The sequence below is a fragment of the Xiphophorus maculatus genome, chromosome 2 (assembly GCF_002775205.1).
Source record: "Xiphophorus maculatus strain JP 163 A chromosome 2, X_maculatus-5.0-male, whole genome shotgun sequence".
Lineage (NCBI taxonomy): Eukaryota > Metazoa > Chordata > Actinopteri > Cyprinodontiformes > Poeciliidae > Xiphophorus > Xiphophorus maculatus.
The window spans coordinates 7,116,132-7,134,763 of NC_036444.1; the positions used below are offsets into that span (position 1 = coordinate 7,116,132).

At 36.9% G+C, this 18,632-nt stretch overlaps 1 protein-coding gene across 2 annotated transcripts in view; it reads right to left on the reverse strand.

Moving 5' to 3' along the window:
• Window positions 1-8,321, reverse strand: part of ano3 (anoctamin 3) — a 50,473-nt gene extending 42,152 nt beyond the window's left edge. For both annotated transcript variants that reach the window (XM_023346762.1, XM_014472863.2), the window contains exon 1: window positions 8,046-8,321. In XM_023346762.1, coding sequence (XP_023202530.1) covers window positions 8,046-8,091 — 46 coding nt within the window. In that variant the 5' untranslated portion in view covers window positions 8,092-8,321. The remainder of the gene's footprint in view (window positions 1-8,045) is intronic.
• Between the last annotated feature and the right edge of the window lie 10,311 nt (window positions 8,322-18,632).

Here is an 18,632-nt window from a genome sequence, read left to right on the forward strand (position 1 = left end):
GTCTGTTTATTCGGCTTCTCTTGAGCATTTCTGCTTCAATCTGATGCTTTTGGTGTATCCCTGATGATTCCTTTGTTCTTATCTGCCTGGTGCGTACCACCAACCTGGTGGAAGAACACACATTTATTTAATATACAGAAAACTTTAATTTTATTCAAAAGCTTTTAAAATACTGCCAGAATCGGAAAAACAATCCTAAAACAATTCAAAAATCTCAATCAACGTAAGAACTTAGGCAAAGAAGTCGCACACAATGAATTCAGGTCACTGGGTTGTTTCCCATCATGCCTTGCATGTTCTCTCACCCAAAATCTTCAATTATTCATCTTTGTTCAGCTTGTAGGACTTCAAGAGACACGGTTTTAAACTAAAAAGCAATCACTATATGCACTTTGTTTTTTAAAAATATATCTATTACTGTCCTCATCTTTTTGAATGGTTTCTTGTTTAAAAGAAGTAAAATAAGAAACTGTTCCTCCCAAAAGGAGCAGAAACTAAAACATGGTTCCAGTGTGATTCTAATTTCTTTTTATTTGCTCCTATGTTGTTAGAAACCCAACATAAAATCAAAGTATTAGCTTCCATATATGTTCTTGTCTTTATTCCAAACTTATCAAGACCTGAAAAAAGGTAAAAGCAAATTTTATACTTTTCAATTCAAAGATATTTTAGTAACCCCAAATGGAAATTAAATGTTATATAGCGCAATTTATCCAAGTTTCTCCCCTTTTAAAGAAATCTGGACACTTTATACAAAAAAATTAGCTTCTGATTTCTTAGAAGTGACAGGTTTTGCACAGGTCTATCAGGAGATCTGACCCATTTTCTCCACAAGTTCATTGTATTCATGGCCTCCAAACTCTGCCATTTGACCTGAACAGAGAGATGCAGAACACTCGACTCTGGAAACGTGTGAGGCTATATCTCATGTGTTGCATTAAGTGAAAAGAGTCCAGTGATGGATGGCGACGTGTCCAGATTGTTCCCTGGCTTCCCGTCTGCGACAGCTGGGACGGTTCCAGCCCTCCTTCGACCCTGATGGGGTAACGCAGCTACACAGAAAAGACGAACAAATGAATGCTTGACTCTTATGATGCTGGATACTACAAGATACATACAGCTCTGGAAAAAATGAAGAGCCCACTGCACTGAACCCTATTAAAAATCTCATGATTATTCTACCAAATACAGATTGATCTTTTTTGTTATTTTGACCATTTCTCATTTTCTGTGAATAAATACTAAATTTTTGCTGGGGATTTCGGAGACATGTTGTCAGCAGTTCATAGAATAAAATAACAATGTACATTTTACTCAAACATATAGCTATAAAATGTAAAATCCGAGAAACAGATAATTTTAAGTCATCTTTTAATTTTTTCCAGAGCTGTACATATATAAAAAGGCTTTTTATCAGGGAAACCTGCTCAATAGTCAGTTGCACGGCAGCAGCTTAATTCATGTAGACATCCTGACGTGTCTGAAAATTTTTTAAAACCTGTTTGAAAACTTGTTTCTACTCATTGGTCTTAAAAAAACGAGACTTTACTTCACTTAACTTTCAGTGGTTTTTATTGTGTTTTGAATTGAGTTTTTGTTTCATTATTATTATTATTATTATTATTATTAGCTCTGTCACTTTATCGTTACATTTTGCTTCAGAAATGCCTGATGTTAAAGCGCTTCATAAATAAAGTTGATGACGGTGATAATGACTTGCTAGAGTTTAAACTTTTTTTGTCAGAAAAGACAAAAAAAGGGGATTTAATCGACTTTGTTGCTTGGGACAGATGTGCCATTTTGAGAACGACTGTGATTTTAGCCCATCTCCATCTCTCCTGCTTACAAAAAATCAGCGCTTTTCAAGCCAAGCATGCTTTGTCAGACTCCTTAACAAAAAGCTTCAGCATTAGGCCAGACAATTCTGATTTACAGTTTCAGAGTGATGAAAATCTTGACTGTCATTCTGCTCTGCTCCCTTCCAGTTCCTTTATTAGGCCAGCTGCCTCGCCTGCAGATGCATTGTGCGAGCAGTTGGAGGGTTTTTATCCTCCACCTGGCAGCACATCAAAGACCAAAGAGCTCGGTTCACATCAAGTGCTAAGAGCGGCATTTATCATCCGCTGAATATTCAACCGCAGCTTTTTCCTACACAATTAGTTCTCAAGTTGAACCGGAAACAAATGAATATTGATGCTCAGTGGAAAAATGGAAAGATTAGTTATTTAAAATCCTGTCCTAATTGTGCTCATCTTGTCCAATCTAACAAGCAATCTGGTGTTAATAATGCAAACAAATGATTGGAAAAAGAAATCATTTGTGGAAAACGCCTCCAAAACATTTTGGCTGCAGAAATAATGATCGTGGGTCGGCTTATAATTCACCTAAAGTCGGATTTTCTGGGGAGGAGAAGGGATTATTAGATTTTCCATTTATAACCAAGAAAAACAAACCCAGAGTGACCTGAGCTGACCCACAGAGAGAGACTACAAACAACAACGGAATAAACTTTTTCAAAGCATTTGATCATTTACAACATTTAAGTTGCTCAAGGCAATTTGAAAATAAATCCTGACTTTCACAAACTGTCCCATGTTTGAATTATTTTAAACTAACTGAAGTAAACTGAAGTTTTTATTTCAAAATCTGATCTTTTTTGATTTCAGCTTTACAGAAATGTTTCATCACGTCCTACATAGTCATCACGTCCTACATAGTCATAAGAAAGAGAACAGAATTTACAATTTTCCAGCAGACCGTCCCTCACATCAACTATAAGAAGGATAAACGACAAAAGGTAATTGCTAACAAAGATGCCAAACCATATGGATAGAAAGTTGAGTGGAAGGACAAAATGTGCAGAAGTCACATGGATATCAGTAGGCTTGAGAGTATTGTAAATCAAAGCTCATTTAACAGCTTGGAGGAGATTCCCAGGATGTGGACTACAGCTGGAACCACACACAGCATGGGTGTTGTGTTTTGTGAAAAAGGAGCCACTAACAAGTACTAAGTAGATGTTATTTATAGTACATCTACTTTTTAGTATGCCAATAATTTTATGATTGATATTTGATCCTACTTAATATTCAGCTTTTTTATTTTCATTAGCTGTAAGTTATAAACCTGTATATTTATTGCTGCACTGAATCGAATGATTGGACGAGAAACTAGATTTGTGTGAGTTTGACTTAAGACTAACATAAATCATTTAATGAGAGCAACAAAACTTCATGGCATGAAAAGCAACATTTTTTTAAACTACCATATTCAGTCACTGTAGCTACAATTAAGTACTTGAATCAACAGCAGAGTGACTTCATAAAGTTAAAAATAGCCCATAATCCCAAACGCAGCGCTGTTCTTGGCTCACTGTCACCAGACAGCCTGGCCGTAAACACACCTCAGAGCAGATGGCACGTTTTACCCATGATTTAGGATCAGATTATGCAATCCTGGCACAACCACTGGGTTGCATCATTTGAGGAGATTAAACATCTTCATTTCCCTTTCCCATCTGCAAGTCCCCCCCTCTATTACCACAATACCACCTCCCATCGCTTCTCCTGGCCACAGATGGTTAACAAAGCCCCTCTGGAGTCCGTATACTGAGCTCTTCATAAACTATGTGAACCGCAAAGTTCAAAAAGGATTGTTTTGGTCCAGTGATGCAGTCAACTAGAAAAATATCTGTGCTGAGTCTGTCGTTTTCTTATATCCTAGCAACAAAACAATCCCAGACTTTTTGAGAGTCTGTGACTGCTATCAGCTCTTAAAAGTGTAAGAACTGGTAGCTGCACACACACTGGAAAAAGAAAAGCTCCATTGTTTGTTCTTTTTTAATACTTTTGTTTTTGGATGAACATCATATTCCTCATCATATTCCCCTTTTACACGGTTCAAACTGGTGACTGGCTAATATCAACAATATCATGAACGTAACGTCGGTATCCATAAAACCAACTGCCTGATTGCAGACGAGGCCAGGTGGTCTGAACTGGACTATGCAAAGTTTATTCACACACAAACTCTGAGAACAAACATTTACTGTCCAAAATCGCACAAGGACAATGTCAGTATAACAAGTTTTACAAAAGAACAAATAAAATTTTTAACAAACTATAACATTTAATCTCTTTTAAGAGCAGAAAAATCTGTGTGGAAGAATGAACAAACCTTAGGTTGAATATAATAAATTTTCACTGCAGATAGATTTTTCAGTCTCTGTAAGTCGGTCCATCAGATGAAAAAGCAAAGAAAACTTTCTGTAGCAACAAACTGTACTGTATATCAACCCATCTTGAATGATGGGGATGAAACTGGCAATCTAGGAGAGACTTCCTCCAGCTGCCTGGTCAAACTGAGTGATTAAGGATCAAACGGCGGCTTGAAAATGACAGTTTCATTGCAGCACTACAAAAATAGCACAGATAAAACAACTTCTGACTTAAAAACATATAGCAGCCTTCTATCACATGAAGCAAAGTCTCAGAGTCCTCTTGAACCATTTGGATATAGTTTCTAACAAACAGTATTGAACACAGAAATCCCAACCATCTATTTGGTAGCTCATGGGGATGGCAGCGCTGTATTACCCTGTGAGGATGCAGGCAATTAACAGAGACACACAGGGAGCCATGAGCAATTATTTCCAACCCTTTTCTACAGTCAGTTTAGATTCAGTGGTGAAGAGTCTAGACCTAAATCGAATAAAAATGTTTTCAAAAGCTCTGTCTGATTTGATCTGATTCAGATTCTTCTTTAAGAACTATAATTAGCATCTTTCAAAGTATTTATTTCTAGCCTCCCTCCTCTTAGCAGTCTGTGTTAGTTTCTATGAGAAGCAGACAAAATCCCTCCTTGTGTCCCAGAGACCAGATGCTAAAATTGTTTTTAATTTTATTCCCAAACAAAGGCATAATTATTATAGTTCACATTTATAACTACCATTGGCGTTATTAATTAACATCAGTCTGTGTATTATCCAGAGTATCTAGATCCTTCTGTTAAAAACAAAATTTTATAACTCAATATATTCCAGAACAACCCAAAAAATAAGATACTGCAACCCTGCTGCATCAATGAAACGTCTCCAAAGCAAATTGCAGTATCACTGACTCTACCCCTGTGTTGTTTCCCTATTGAATCCTTTCAATAGCATAATTGTTTGTGCTATATAAATAATTTGTCTTTTTAAATAGTTTCTTGGGTCACTTTGCTTCCTCTTGAAAATCCTTCCTCTTACTGAAAATAGCTGATGCTGAGTCTTCTACCCACAGTAACAACTCCCACACTGATGAGTGTTGTTTATGCTGCCTGCTAGCACTTCATTATTATCTATTCACAGTTTTAAAGATATGAAAGTTTGTAATGTTTGGAAATCTTCTGAATCGAGTCACCAGCTGATTTCTCACTGCATTTCTACTGAGAAGTTTTCCCTGATTTCTCAAAGTGTGATTGAACTGACTGCTGACGTGTGATGGTAAGATACTAAGTGCTCCACAAATTCCAACTTTAAAACAAGTTTTATGGCTTTAATCCCTATTATCCCTACTAATGCAAGTCTATTAAAACATTTAGGTTTGAAATGAAAAATAACACAATAAATTGACGTATTTGAGTTTACAGAGACCCGTAGCTCAGTGATCACATTTTTAAAGACTTGCCTCCCGTTTTATACTGATCAATTCACAAAGTTTTAATTTCTGAAAGTTTTTCACATCAACACATTTTCAGATATAGCCCCTTTTTATACATTGTCCCTAATTGACTTTAAGGAAGTGCAAAATCAACTTAGAATTTCGCTGTAAGAAGATTTTTGCTGCCAAAAGCTCATTCCTTTCCCTTTCCCTTTCCCTTTCCCTTTAACGGGGCACTCAGCAATTATGAAATTATTGAGCATCCCTCCTGCCCCGTTGTAAGACTTTCACATTAATCTGGTCTCATCTGCTGCAACATGTTTCCTGTGAGCTGGACTAAAGACAGGAAGGGACTTAGTCTGAGCTATAAAATTAATAAGGTGGGTTATCCTCTGGAATGTCAACAAGATAGAAAAAACAGTGCTGGACAAAAGTAGGCTACATTTAAAATCCGAATAAAGAGAAGCATCAGATTGTTGATTCAAACCAAATTAAATCACTTCTTGTGTGCTTCTATGCACATGTGGGTCACCAAGAGTTTGATTAAAAAAAGAAAGCAGCGAGAAAAGTGAGCAAAAGAAGAAGCGCTAACACCCTCAGCAGGCTCAGTCACGAGCAGATCAGCTTCTTCCCATGGGAAGCCAGAAGTCTTTCTAACACCTCGACCGCATGCATAAACGCTCCCTGTTTATCAGCTTGAGTCATCATTAAAAACACAGACCTTTTCTCAACTATCCTCTAATTTTAGACAGCCAGGAACAGAAAGGACTCAAGTAGGACTAATTCTCTCCGAGGAATTGTATTTCTGGTTTAAAAATCGATACTGGCCCTGCGTGTAATCGAGCTGCGATGGAGACGGTTCGGATGGGTTTTTACTAACAGATTGGATCAGGTTTACACTGAAACTTAACATGAAGAAAAATTGTACATGTTTTGTCATGTTAAGATTTTTAAATACAATAATATCTTCTTTTCTCCTTGCTGATACTGATTTTCAGTTGTCTTGGATGTCTTTCACCTTCTGGTTTTGAATAATTTTTTTTTTTCTTTTTTCATTGAACTACAACGCATTAAAGAGACCGAGGTGATAGTTTTGATTTTAACAGAAGACAAAGCAATGGCAATGTTATGCTATGCTAAAAAGCATTCACACTCTTGTATTTTGTGCATTTTATGGACTTTTAATTTTTCTATTTCAACAATTTATTCTGCAATTTATAACTTTTATAGTCTTTAAAATATGTTTTGATATTTAGAATATTTATTATTGCCTTTTTAAAAATAAAATTGCAGTTTAACTTACATAAGGGGTTTTAATCAAGCACTGCTTTTCTACTCCTTTAAGCTGAGTACATTACCAATTCTGCAACAATATATGTGCAAATAAATGCTTCCTACTGTGTTACTTTTACAAATACAATAAAGAATTTGAAAATAAAATATTTTTAATAGCGAGCCATCTAAAAATCATAGATTTTCCAAGAAGTTATTGCAGTGTTTCTCATTTCTCACACTGTCTGTGTTCCTGCAACACTTGAGGAACCAAGTGTCTCAGGGTTGATGAAGTTCTCAGGATTTTTACTTCACTTCAGATCTCTCAGATAATTTATCCTCATCCTTTCAGCTTAAAGCATTTCCACAGCATTCAAGAAGGAAATTCTCATTTTTCAAGTTTTAGCTGAATTTGATTGAATAAGAAAAGTGCATCAAATTGTAGCTTTTCAGTATTTTACCTGGTGATCTCCAATTTGAGCTGTTCAAGGAAAATGTGTTGTCTGGTTGGTTGTGCTGCCTTTTCTTTTTCTTTTTTTTTGTAAAAAAGGAGCTGAGCAAAACTATTTTTTTCTTTTGGCTGTGCAAAATGAAACAATGAGTTTATAATAAAATCAGTAAAATTTCTGTCAGAACTGAAATCTTTTGCTTTGCCTTTGCAGGGTGCAAAAGAAAGCTACTTTATATAAAACACAAACTACTCATGCAACTCAGAGGGTTGAAACAAAACTCACCAATGCTCAAACTCTGCACTTAATTAAATATTTCTAAATCATTGGCTCTTACTTATAAAAGTGCATCATATAGACCGTGAAAATTCCTATCATATAACATATTCTCAGCAAATGTATTGTGTAGAAAGTGGCACAAAGATCACTTTAATTCTAATAATATTGACTTCATTAAAATCTGATCAGTGTAGCATTAACTGGTGGATAATTCAGAGCGCACAGAAACAGGCTTCATCCCAGGAGAAGGTCCTTGAGAAGCGTCCAACTCTGCGTCACACTCTCACCAAGTACAGACACCATCAGCTCGAAAACTGTTCATCACGGAGAGAAAAGTCAGCCCCCAGTTTTAAACAGAAGAACTACATATCCCCCACAAAAATAAACCACGACAGAAGCGACCAACCTTTCTGCTGTTTGAAGGACTGGATTGAGCCCGAGTGGTGCACCATGGCGGCTCTCGGTTGGTCTCCAGCGTATTTAATCAAATTCCCCGTTCGGAAGAGCTAAACTGCAGAACGCATGGGAAACTGCGGAGGGAACCCGTGGAGGTGTCAGCTCGTCTCCCATCCTGCTGGAACGATCTCACGAACGATGCGCAAACACCAGCAACACCTGTCTCCGCTCCGCACGCTGCTGCTCCCTCCTCCCTCCCTGCCCACTTTCTCCTCCTCTCCTCCGACCGCCACCATTCACGGCTGTTGTCATGGCGACGGCCGGCAGGGGAGGTCCTGAGATGGACGCGTCCTCCTGCGTCCTGATTTACGGACTCCAGACGCTAAACTGCGGGAAATGACCGGGGCAGCGCGTCTTACGCATAAAAACAAGGGTATGTTAATTGATTGACTCGTCAGTCAACGTCTGTGTCCTACTGGATGTCAGACATCCACAGGGTTATAATAATAATAATAATAATAATAATAATAATAATAATAATAATAATAATAATAATAAGGTCTACTTCTTTAAGCATCTGCTGCGTTTCTAATAATTGCCGTAGAAAGATCAAGCAATCTAAAAAGAAGTCATAGAAGATTTTATTTTTTCCTTAGATTTCCCTCGCGCACAGTGTGATCATCCACTAGTTTATTTTTTCACTAAAAAGATTAAAAAACTGACAATAGGCCCGGCGGCATGGGCGGGCATTGGGGGGCACTGCCCGCCCACAGCGTCAGCTGGAGCTGGAGCCTGGGCTGGATGTTTAATAAAGTACAGACGACTTTCCATTGCTTTGCTACTACGCAATTCCGCTTGATTCTCATCTCTTTTCAGTTCTCCGTCGCGGATTTCTCTGATTGGGCTCAATTTCTCTGGTTGAATTTCAACCGGGCTAATCAGCTAAAAGTAGGAGGAGTTGTGAACGATGACGTTTTCAGTACTTTTAGAAATGTGGTTACTGGTTTCACAATTGGTGACTGTATGATGTTTATTTGAAGATTTTATGCTTTTTTATGATGTAAAACACTATCAACTGACTTGTTGCTCAATTTTACTACACAAATAAATTTAATAGTCTTGACTGATAGCCTTGTCTGCATGTAGTCTTAGCAATGGCAACAGAGGAAGTGAATGAAGCCAGTTGGTATTGGCCTCTCTTCCAAATATTGAATAAAAATTAACAGCCATCTCCTTCAGGTCTGCATTTTTCCAGTTGCAGTGGAGGGCAGTTGATTACAGCGCAAGCAATTTCTGATAAGCTTCGTGGCATCAAACTGGTGCCTTACATCCCTCACGGCCAAACTTTACTGATTGGGTAAAATTTAAAACTTCAAAAGAGTCCATGCCTCCTGCAACAATCGTTTTTCGATAGCCAAAGGTCCAGACACTCTTCATGAAGCAAAGCATAGAACAACAGGATGGTTTTTATAGGCTAAACAAAGTATTTATAGTGCAGGACTCCTCAAAATACAAAAGCTATTCAAAAAGCGCTGATGAAAGAATCAAGATATTCTGCTTTCTATTTGAGTTGATAATTTCACAAGATGGCACATTAATTGTGCTGATGACGAAAAAGTATGGCCGCCAAACAGTTTCTGTCAGACTTTGACACATATTCTGAAGCATTGGAGTCTGACTCCAGTGACTAACGCTGTGATTTATGTTATGCTGCACTGTGATGTTGGATAGCATCACAATGACAGTAACGATTGTTGCTCGAGTTTGAATTGATGCAAATCTTAAATCAGCAAACGCCGTTTTCTCCACTTGAATCACCTTAAACATTTACAAGCTTGTTCAGAGACACTGAATGCAGTTTGAATTTATACTACATTATATCACCCAAACAACCCTTTTTGTTGCTGCCAAGTGAGGGGATTATTTTCTTACTTCTCCCGAGTGCAGAGACTGGATTTATGTTGATTGTGTAGGCAGAAACCTTTACAATCCAAAGAGATGCTTTTGCAATTTCTCCTGCTAAATAAATTTGTGTACTGCTATAAAACCTAACTCCTAAAAAATAAACATCCACCATATAAAATAGGTTTGGCTAGAGGTTTAGTGGTTTAGAACAACAACAATGAACTTGCAGGGAAAAAAATAAAACATTTTGTTGAATAGAACTTTACTTATAAAACATGAGGAAGCAAAACACAAAATATGGCAAAGCAAAAATTGATGAGTCCACGTGCTGTTATTGTGAATGGGTTGTGAAACTTTAGAAATATTGCAAGAAAGCACCTTTACATATACAAACAGAGTTCAGGTCTACTTTAGCTGGCCTGCAGATCCACAAGTAGCTCCAGAGCAGCAGGTTGTGAACCCGTATTATAGGCTGAGCTCCAGATCTATATCTAAAGGAGAGAGAAAATCTGGTAGGATTATTACAAATTTGTCATCCTGGTGATTATTTTCAGCAGGAAACATTGTTAGAACTTGAAAAAAAAAACATCTTACTGGAATGCATCAAGCAAATCATACGGTTTATAATATGACTTGGATGGAAATGATCACCAAGGAGCTTTTTAAATAGAAATCTGACTATTTTAGTTTGGTACCCCTAACCAAACTGCGTCCATGTGTTAATTGCTAACAGATTTTCCTGAAATCCATGCTGTGTTTGCAAATACAGTTCCAAACATTTTACTGCAGCCATGCAGAACATTAGTAAAAACCTTTAATGGATGACTTCGACTAAAAAGGATTTAAGCCAGAAGAAAAATACAAATGGATGAACTCAAACTGACCCTGATCAGTTGAGTTCACAAGAAGCTTTATTTCGGGAGGGTAGATTGTATCTTAATGTATAATAATTTACAAAACTGCTAGCAAATAGTAAAACTGACCATGACGCATTGCTTTATAGCTGACAAACTACATCTACAGCAAGTTTGACTGACTACAGAATAATCTAACAGCTTTAATCTGAAAAGGTTCCTCATAACCTGCAGCCACAGTATCTGCATTTCCATTACAAATGCGTACAAAACTTAGTTGGCATTCCGTGAATGTTGTAAAAACACAATTTTGCAATTGTGGTTTTCTATAAAATTAGAAATATATCGTTAAAATATCATATGCAATATGTAATAAGTAATTAAAAAATAAGTCAAGCCATCATTTTCCCACCACTTTCTGTCGTCTTCTTTGTCTTTTCCGCCAGTAGTAACATCCGGTTGTTGATCACATGACTCGTGTGATGCAGAAAAAGTGCTACTGCAGTTTTGCAAAAATACACACATTTTGATACAGCTAAAAAACCCACCTACCTTAAGCAAAAAAAAAAAAAAACTATATATATATATATTAAAAAAACATGAGTTTAAAAAAAATTTATTTTCATATTTCCAATTTGTGCAATTTTTAGGACAATGGTAACACAGCTAGTGATCACAAAAATGAATAAATATAAGAAGAAGAAGTCAAATAGTGGACTTTCCCCCCCCCAAAGAGGATCTATATTCACCTCGGCAGGCATTTAAGGTAGGGTTGCAAGGAAAACTCAGAGCAATCAATAATAAAAATCACTGCTTCAGCTGCAGGATTCACACAGCTCAGCTGCTGACACCCGCTGCACATTGCTGCAGAGGCAGGGGTTCCCTTGTTTGACGATAAATAGTGTATGAGTCCCGAAAACAGAAGCTGAGCACGACAGCTTTTGGTTTATATGGTTGAAATAAAGTTTCATTTTCCCACATTAAAACCTGCAAGCTGCTAATTGTCAAACTTGTTGTGAGCCAGTTAAACTCAGAGCAAACACACTGAGCATCGTTTATTTGATTAAGTTGTAGTGATTTATTGCTCAGCTTTGTGATTGTATTTCACAGGTCTAGTTGAAACTGATGGTTTATTTCATTGGTTTATTTTGTGGTGTTATTTATTTATTTGTCAGGATATCATATGTCATCAATTTGACAATTTACTTCCCTTTTTGACACTTTATATCTTTTATGCTGCACACTAAAGAATATGAGATTGGCTGCATTCCATTTATTTATCAACCAACAGACAATATAGTAGAAATATTTCAGCCCACCACATCCAATCTGCAAAGCCACAAGGTTTTATTTCAGAATCAGCTGCAGAGGGAGTTGCAGCTCCTGATCTGAGACCCATAAAGGTTGCACTCTTCACATTGTTTCTGTATAATCAGTCCAGTCTTTGCCACAGTGACTGTTCACAGTTCAATCTGTGGAAGAACTTTTGTTTCTCAATGTCTTTCCATGGGTGGATTCACAGGAGTAAGTCTGGCATCTGTCATGGATCCAAATGCCATCTGCTTTCCTGCAGCCCAGCATGCCTCTACACCTCCCACTGTTCTGATGTTTATAGGGGGCCGGTATAAGGGCTGTGCATGCAACCCGTAGTCAAATATCAAACGACCAGCTAAATGCATTTGGGGGCTCCACTGGGGTACTCAATAAATAAATCAGTAGCGTTTCCACATAGTACTGTTTAAATGGTACCATTTCCCTTCATGGCTTTTAGTTGGGAGATGTAGGTCAGATGGTTGCACTTCAAAGACAAGGAGGTTTTAAAGAAATAAAATACTGCCACCCTGTGGAAGAAAATGGCTACCCAAGCTGCTGGATAAAGGGAACTGCTGAACTACATTAAAATTAATGTACAGTGCCTTGAAAATTGCTGTATATGTTTTTGATTTTTATGACAGGCCAGTATATAGTAGTGCATAACTGTGAAGGAAAATACACATGATTTTCATGTTTTGTACTGATAAAAATCTGAAAAGTGTACCACATTTCCTGCAGCTATAGCTGTCTTTTGGAGTATCTACCTAACAGTTTTTCATATTTATGCTGTAAAATACAACAACAAAAACAGATCAAACTCATTAGATTGAATTTGTTTTATTTGTCAGGATAGACCTGCATTTAGCTCCATCCATTCTCTCATGAACTCTGTCCTACCTTCCCTTGAAGAACCAAAGCAGTCCCATAGGATGATGCTGCTACCACACAGGTTTCACCATGAGGATGGTGTGTTCAGAAATGTCTGCAATATAAAAGCATTTTGTCTATGACCAAAACACCTTTTTCCATATGCATAACTTCTAGAAAACTTCGAAAATGACTTCCTATAGCTTTCTTTTAGCAGTATTTTTCTTATCAATACTCCTCTATAAAGATATGAAAACAAGACAAAGGGTTGTCATTGACAGCTTCCCCCACCTGAGCTGTGAATCTCTGCAGCTCCTCCAGATTTACCATGGACTGCTTGGCCACTTCACTGAATAATGATTTCCTTGCCTGGGTTTTGTCTTTAGGTAGGCAAAACCCAGGCCTACCTAAAGACCTGACACAACCCATGTTGTGTCAGGTTACATATTCTTTCCTTGTCTCAAATGTCTGATGAGTTTCTTTAATTTTTAAGATGCTGCTTGCTTCTAACAATCCTCTGAGACCTGCACAGAACAGCTGTATTCCTTAGATCGCACTAACTTAAACTCTATTTAGTAAGTTTAGTAAGTAGGTGATCGGCAGGTAGGAGTAATTTGACGTGAATAAAAAAAATGCATGCCACATTTACAGGTTGGTTTTTTCCCCCCTAAAATTAAAACATGAAAACAATTTACCATTTTCTTCCTTTCCATAAGTATGCACAACTTTGTGTTGGTCTATCACATAAAATCCCATAAACTACATTGAAATTGAAGTTGTAACGTAATAAAATAAAATAAAAGTTTAAGGAGTGTTAATTGTAAGACACTGTGCATGTCTCTAAATTCCAACACTCAGTGATGCCACAAAGCTGTCATATCATTAAAAAATATAGATTGCTTAATCATGTTTGTTATTTGCATTATACAGAGAAAACTAAACAAAATGAAATGTTATAAGATGTCAAACCGATTCATCATTTGGCTTCATTATTTCACTCCCAGCATAGAATACGTGATGTGTCCTTCAGTCATCGGAGTCTTTATCAATGCTCTCAGTGTTATGTTTACCTGTTGCCTATTAATTTGAACCACACATAAACATATTATTTCCAAAAGAGTTCAATAATCATTAATACACTGAATTTATGTAATAAGACCTACTAAATTGCCTGTGCCTGGTGTCTGGCCTGTGTGTGTCTGTATTGGTCTTGGGTTGGACTCTTGACCTGCCCTGAGTGTCCTCTGCCTCTCACCCCGTGACTCAACCCTGATCAATAGTGTGTGGAAAACAGATAAGTAGGTGGATGTGTGCCCATAAAGAGTGCCAGGACTGGTTACTGAGAAGGAAAAACTGCTGGCAAACTCACTGGACTGCTGCTCTGATTCTGTCTCCGAATCTCCAGAGGTGGGACCGTCGCCAAGCGAGGAGCTCCAGGAAGCTGAACGGCTGATGGCTGGGTTGTAAGGAGCCTGACTGTCTGAGGACCTGGAGCACTGATGCTCCAGCAGGGGGCGGAACATATAGTTGTCTTGATGACATGATCCTGCAAAATAATTAACATAAACAGCTATGAAAAATACGCTGTTAACTCCTTCTTTCTGTCATAAAGCTACGCTCTATCTGTGGAAGTTATCTGTGGGAAATCTACATATTTATCTTCTGATTTAGATCAGAAGATTATGAAGCTGATCACAGCAGCAGCTCTCAGCTGCCTCTCATATTACTCCACTCATACATTTTTAACACATCTATAAAAAAAACTTTTTTCTTCTGTGACACTTGACACTAACGGGGCACAATAAAGCCTCTGGGTTTCCAAAACCTAGTTAGCAGCCGTTAACACCGGTGTCAACACACTGGCTGTGTGATACATTTCTTTCCTTACAATGTTTGTTTTGATCTTTAAAATTAACATTTAACAAAATTTGTTCCCAGTAGTGCAGTTTAGCTACTGACTGATGGTGCCAGAAGGCATTTTATTCAGTGATGCCATGTGGTACCTCTGATTGTTTAAGTACCTTCTGGCTAAGCTTATCAAAACTCTAGGTGGTGATTTATCATCCACTACAAAATAAAAAGCTGAGTTTAAATGAGTCCTTACAGTATAATGAAAGAAATTTAAATGGCCTAAAAAAGTCTGAATATTCTCTAAACTGGGGTATGTTACTTTTACCAACTTTTATGTTTGTTAAAAATGTCACTATGTTGTAACAGTATAGTATGAAACTGCCTTCTCCCAGTTCTCCCAGTGCTAACTAAATAAATAGTTCACTCAGAAACAACCAACCAGAGCCAGGAGGAGGGTCTAAAGGCTGTCAATCATGCTCATGTTCACGCCACTGACACCATCCCCCTTGCTCTCTGCTACCTGCAGTTTCTCCCTGTCGTCATAGTCTGACTGCTAATGCTGAAACTGAATCAAAAAGTAGTTCAATAAAGATTTAGTTTTGCATGTGTGTAACCAGATTTTTGTAGCTTTTTCTGGACATTTTTTAATGTTTCCCTCTAGAAAATTAATTTGTTTTTCTGTCATATTCTACTTCTCACACTGAAGTTGGAAAATTGGAAATTATTTATTGATTTGGAGTCTAATTTTATACATTACCAAAAACCTGATGTTATAACCTGGGTGTGTTAATATGAAGTAATCAGTCCCTCTTTAGTTTGACATGCTTAGAAATAAAAAAAATATTGATAACATCCATCACCAAGATTAAAATAATAACATTTTGAAACATCATTCAATAAAGTAGACACCAGTCATCATTGGGTATACTTGAAAAATTGATATCTATTGTGACTAGTATCTTGATTTGAAAATACTTCAGGTTTAACATAAACTATATAACATGTGTTTGAAACATAACAACATAAGCATAAATATTTTGAGAGATAGCTTGATTTTATATAAATAAATCTATATCCAGGTTGCCAAACTTTAGGCTTCTCTGAAAGAAAAAACACATCACTAAAATCCACTTCTGTCCATTAAAGCTCAGCAGCCTAAGTGCAATGGTAAACTGTCCTTATCATATCGAAAGCAGAGAAACATTACAAAGATCGATTGATGAGCAGGTACTTCCTGCACTTCCTAAGGCATTGATTATTTGTTTGGACACACATTTAAAATCCCCAAGTTACGGAATTTTTTCATCAGGAAATAAAAAAAAACTGTGATGAATGACAAGCAAAGTGAATCTCATAACAGGAATAAAGTATATAAATCTTTAAACTTAACAAACTTTTGAAAAATGTGTCACTTTGCAACTACACTATGCATTTTTTTAACAAGTTGAAGAAATTTCAAATTTGGTTTCTGCTTTCAAGTCATAAATATCTCCAGTCCAAAATCGTAAAAAATATTTTAGTCTGAATGCAACCAGGTGGCGGTTTAACAGTAATAATACATGCAAGCTAAAGTGGATGTTTGGGATTCATCCTGCAGCATCCATCCTAACTACTCAAAGCCTGTGTGTGTTCTTTACAGCACTTAAACAGCTTACATTAGTAAGTAGTGATCACTTAAGGCTGCATGGGTGTTTCACTCACCCTTCCCCCTTTTAAAGTGTATGCTGAAAATGTAACTAATTCAGTTCAGGGGGTAAAAAGCATAAATAGGATCAATCTTCTACATGCGAAAAAAAAAAGAATAATATTATTAATCTTAAATAAAATAACCGACCTATTCTAACTACATGCTTATATTGATTTGTGAGCAGCAGAGTGAGTCTGTGCTGACATAGGCTCCTGCCTATCATGCAGCTAAATGTTCACAGTATTCACTCACTAGCTACATAAGTATTTACTAGAATAGTTGCAGCTTTGATTTGAATTTATTTTAATTTAGAAACACTAAAATTGTTATATAAACAAAGAGAAATCAAAAGACTTGCTTAAAAGGCAATTCCAGACTGTAACAAATTGGTTTTGGTTGCACGTAGTGAAGTTTAAAGTGAAACCAATTATACCTAACATGATTGTAGGATTTCTGTTGGACTATATCCTTCTATTTGTTACTGCAGATAATGGTTCTAGTGTAATATTTTAATTTAATCATCAAATATACCTGAGAGACTCATGAGTTCTACAGTATGAAGTCGAAACCACTTGGGTTTGTCTGTTTGTAAAGAAAATGTGCAAGGAGCACTGCTGTGTTCCATTCTTTGAAACTCTAACACTGTTCATGTTTATCCATTCATCCATTTATCCAACTGCAAACTTCATGAATAAGTTAAGCCCAGAGGATCAGTTTTCATACTCATTAATGGCAGGTTTCTCATGCACTGTGATTATCTGGTACATTACGCTGAAAAGTTAAAAATGGATTTCAAAAGTTCTGCAAATGAAATCCCAACATATGGAGATTCGAAACAACTAGCAACATGCTGAATAATAAAACAAAGACACCACTTATAAATGGAAGATATTCTTCCACAAAATTGTGAGTTTAAATACTTTGTTCATGTTTTCTGTGCAAGTAGATGAACAAAATGCAATAGATCAATCGACCAAAAAAAAAGGGTCAGATAACAAACCAAGTTGCAATAATTACTTATTTAACCTGCTGCAGCTTTACTCCATCTCTAAACTCAGTGGTGAGGTCAACCTACCTGAAGAAGTACCAGCAACATCTGATTCCATGTACTCCATTGTATTCTACAACTTCCCTATATATTTCCTTTCTGAAATGCTTCAAAACAATAAATTCTGCACTCCCAAAGGCTGTCCAGTCTCATGAACCTGTCATTCCCGCAGCGCAACACAGGGAGCTGTGAAACAGCCCATGCAGGCTCTGCAGTGAAGATGAATAGGTGGAGTTGTTGACAGTAAAGAGGAGTACAACATTAAACTCTCCGACTATTGATCGGGGAGCATTGATTGGACGGAGCTCCTGCCCTACAGAACATCACTCACTTCACACAGGGTTTCAATTTTACTAATTTGCTGACAACAAGGGTAACAACAGAGGATATCCTCCACTCACTTTAAAGGGAGCGCCATATCACATGGACAGAAACATTCAAAACTTATCACAAAAATTAAAGCAATCTGTGTGTGAGAAGCACCTGTCAACATATGATTAAGTCTGGGATCTGAAGTGAAGTTAAATGTGAGCACCACTCTTCCCAGAGTACATTTTATTAAGCACGGACAAATTATTCTTGTCACTCCACAAGCAAATGAAATAGATAGAGGCATAAATGTGTTAAAGCTGATGAGCAAAATCATTGACATATTCATTTTGGCCACATGGTGGTGCTGTAGGAGCGGATTAAAGCGGATCACTGTATCATGCACATCTACAGTGATGTACATACTACATTCTTGTTAATGTTTTGACAAGAATTTGAAAAAAATCTATATCTTTTTGTCATGCTTCAGAATGACAAAAATTGTTTGGGATTAATGCCACTCCCAAACAATTATTTGATCTAGTCAAAGGAGTGATTAAATATATATACTAACTTTATTTAAAAACTGCATATATCTGGGACATTCTATGTTTTCATCCATCAATATGAAGAATGGTTTCTTATAGACATACATAAATACAATAATATGCATAAAACGTGACTCACAATTAATTTCCTCAAATAAATTAATTACTATCAAATTAAAACTCTATTTTTTTTATTTCTACTTATCAAAATTTT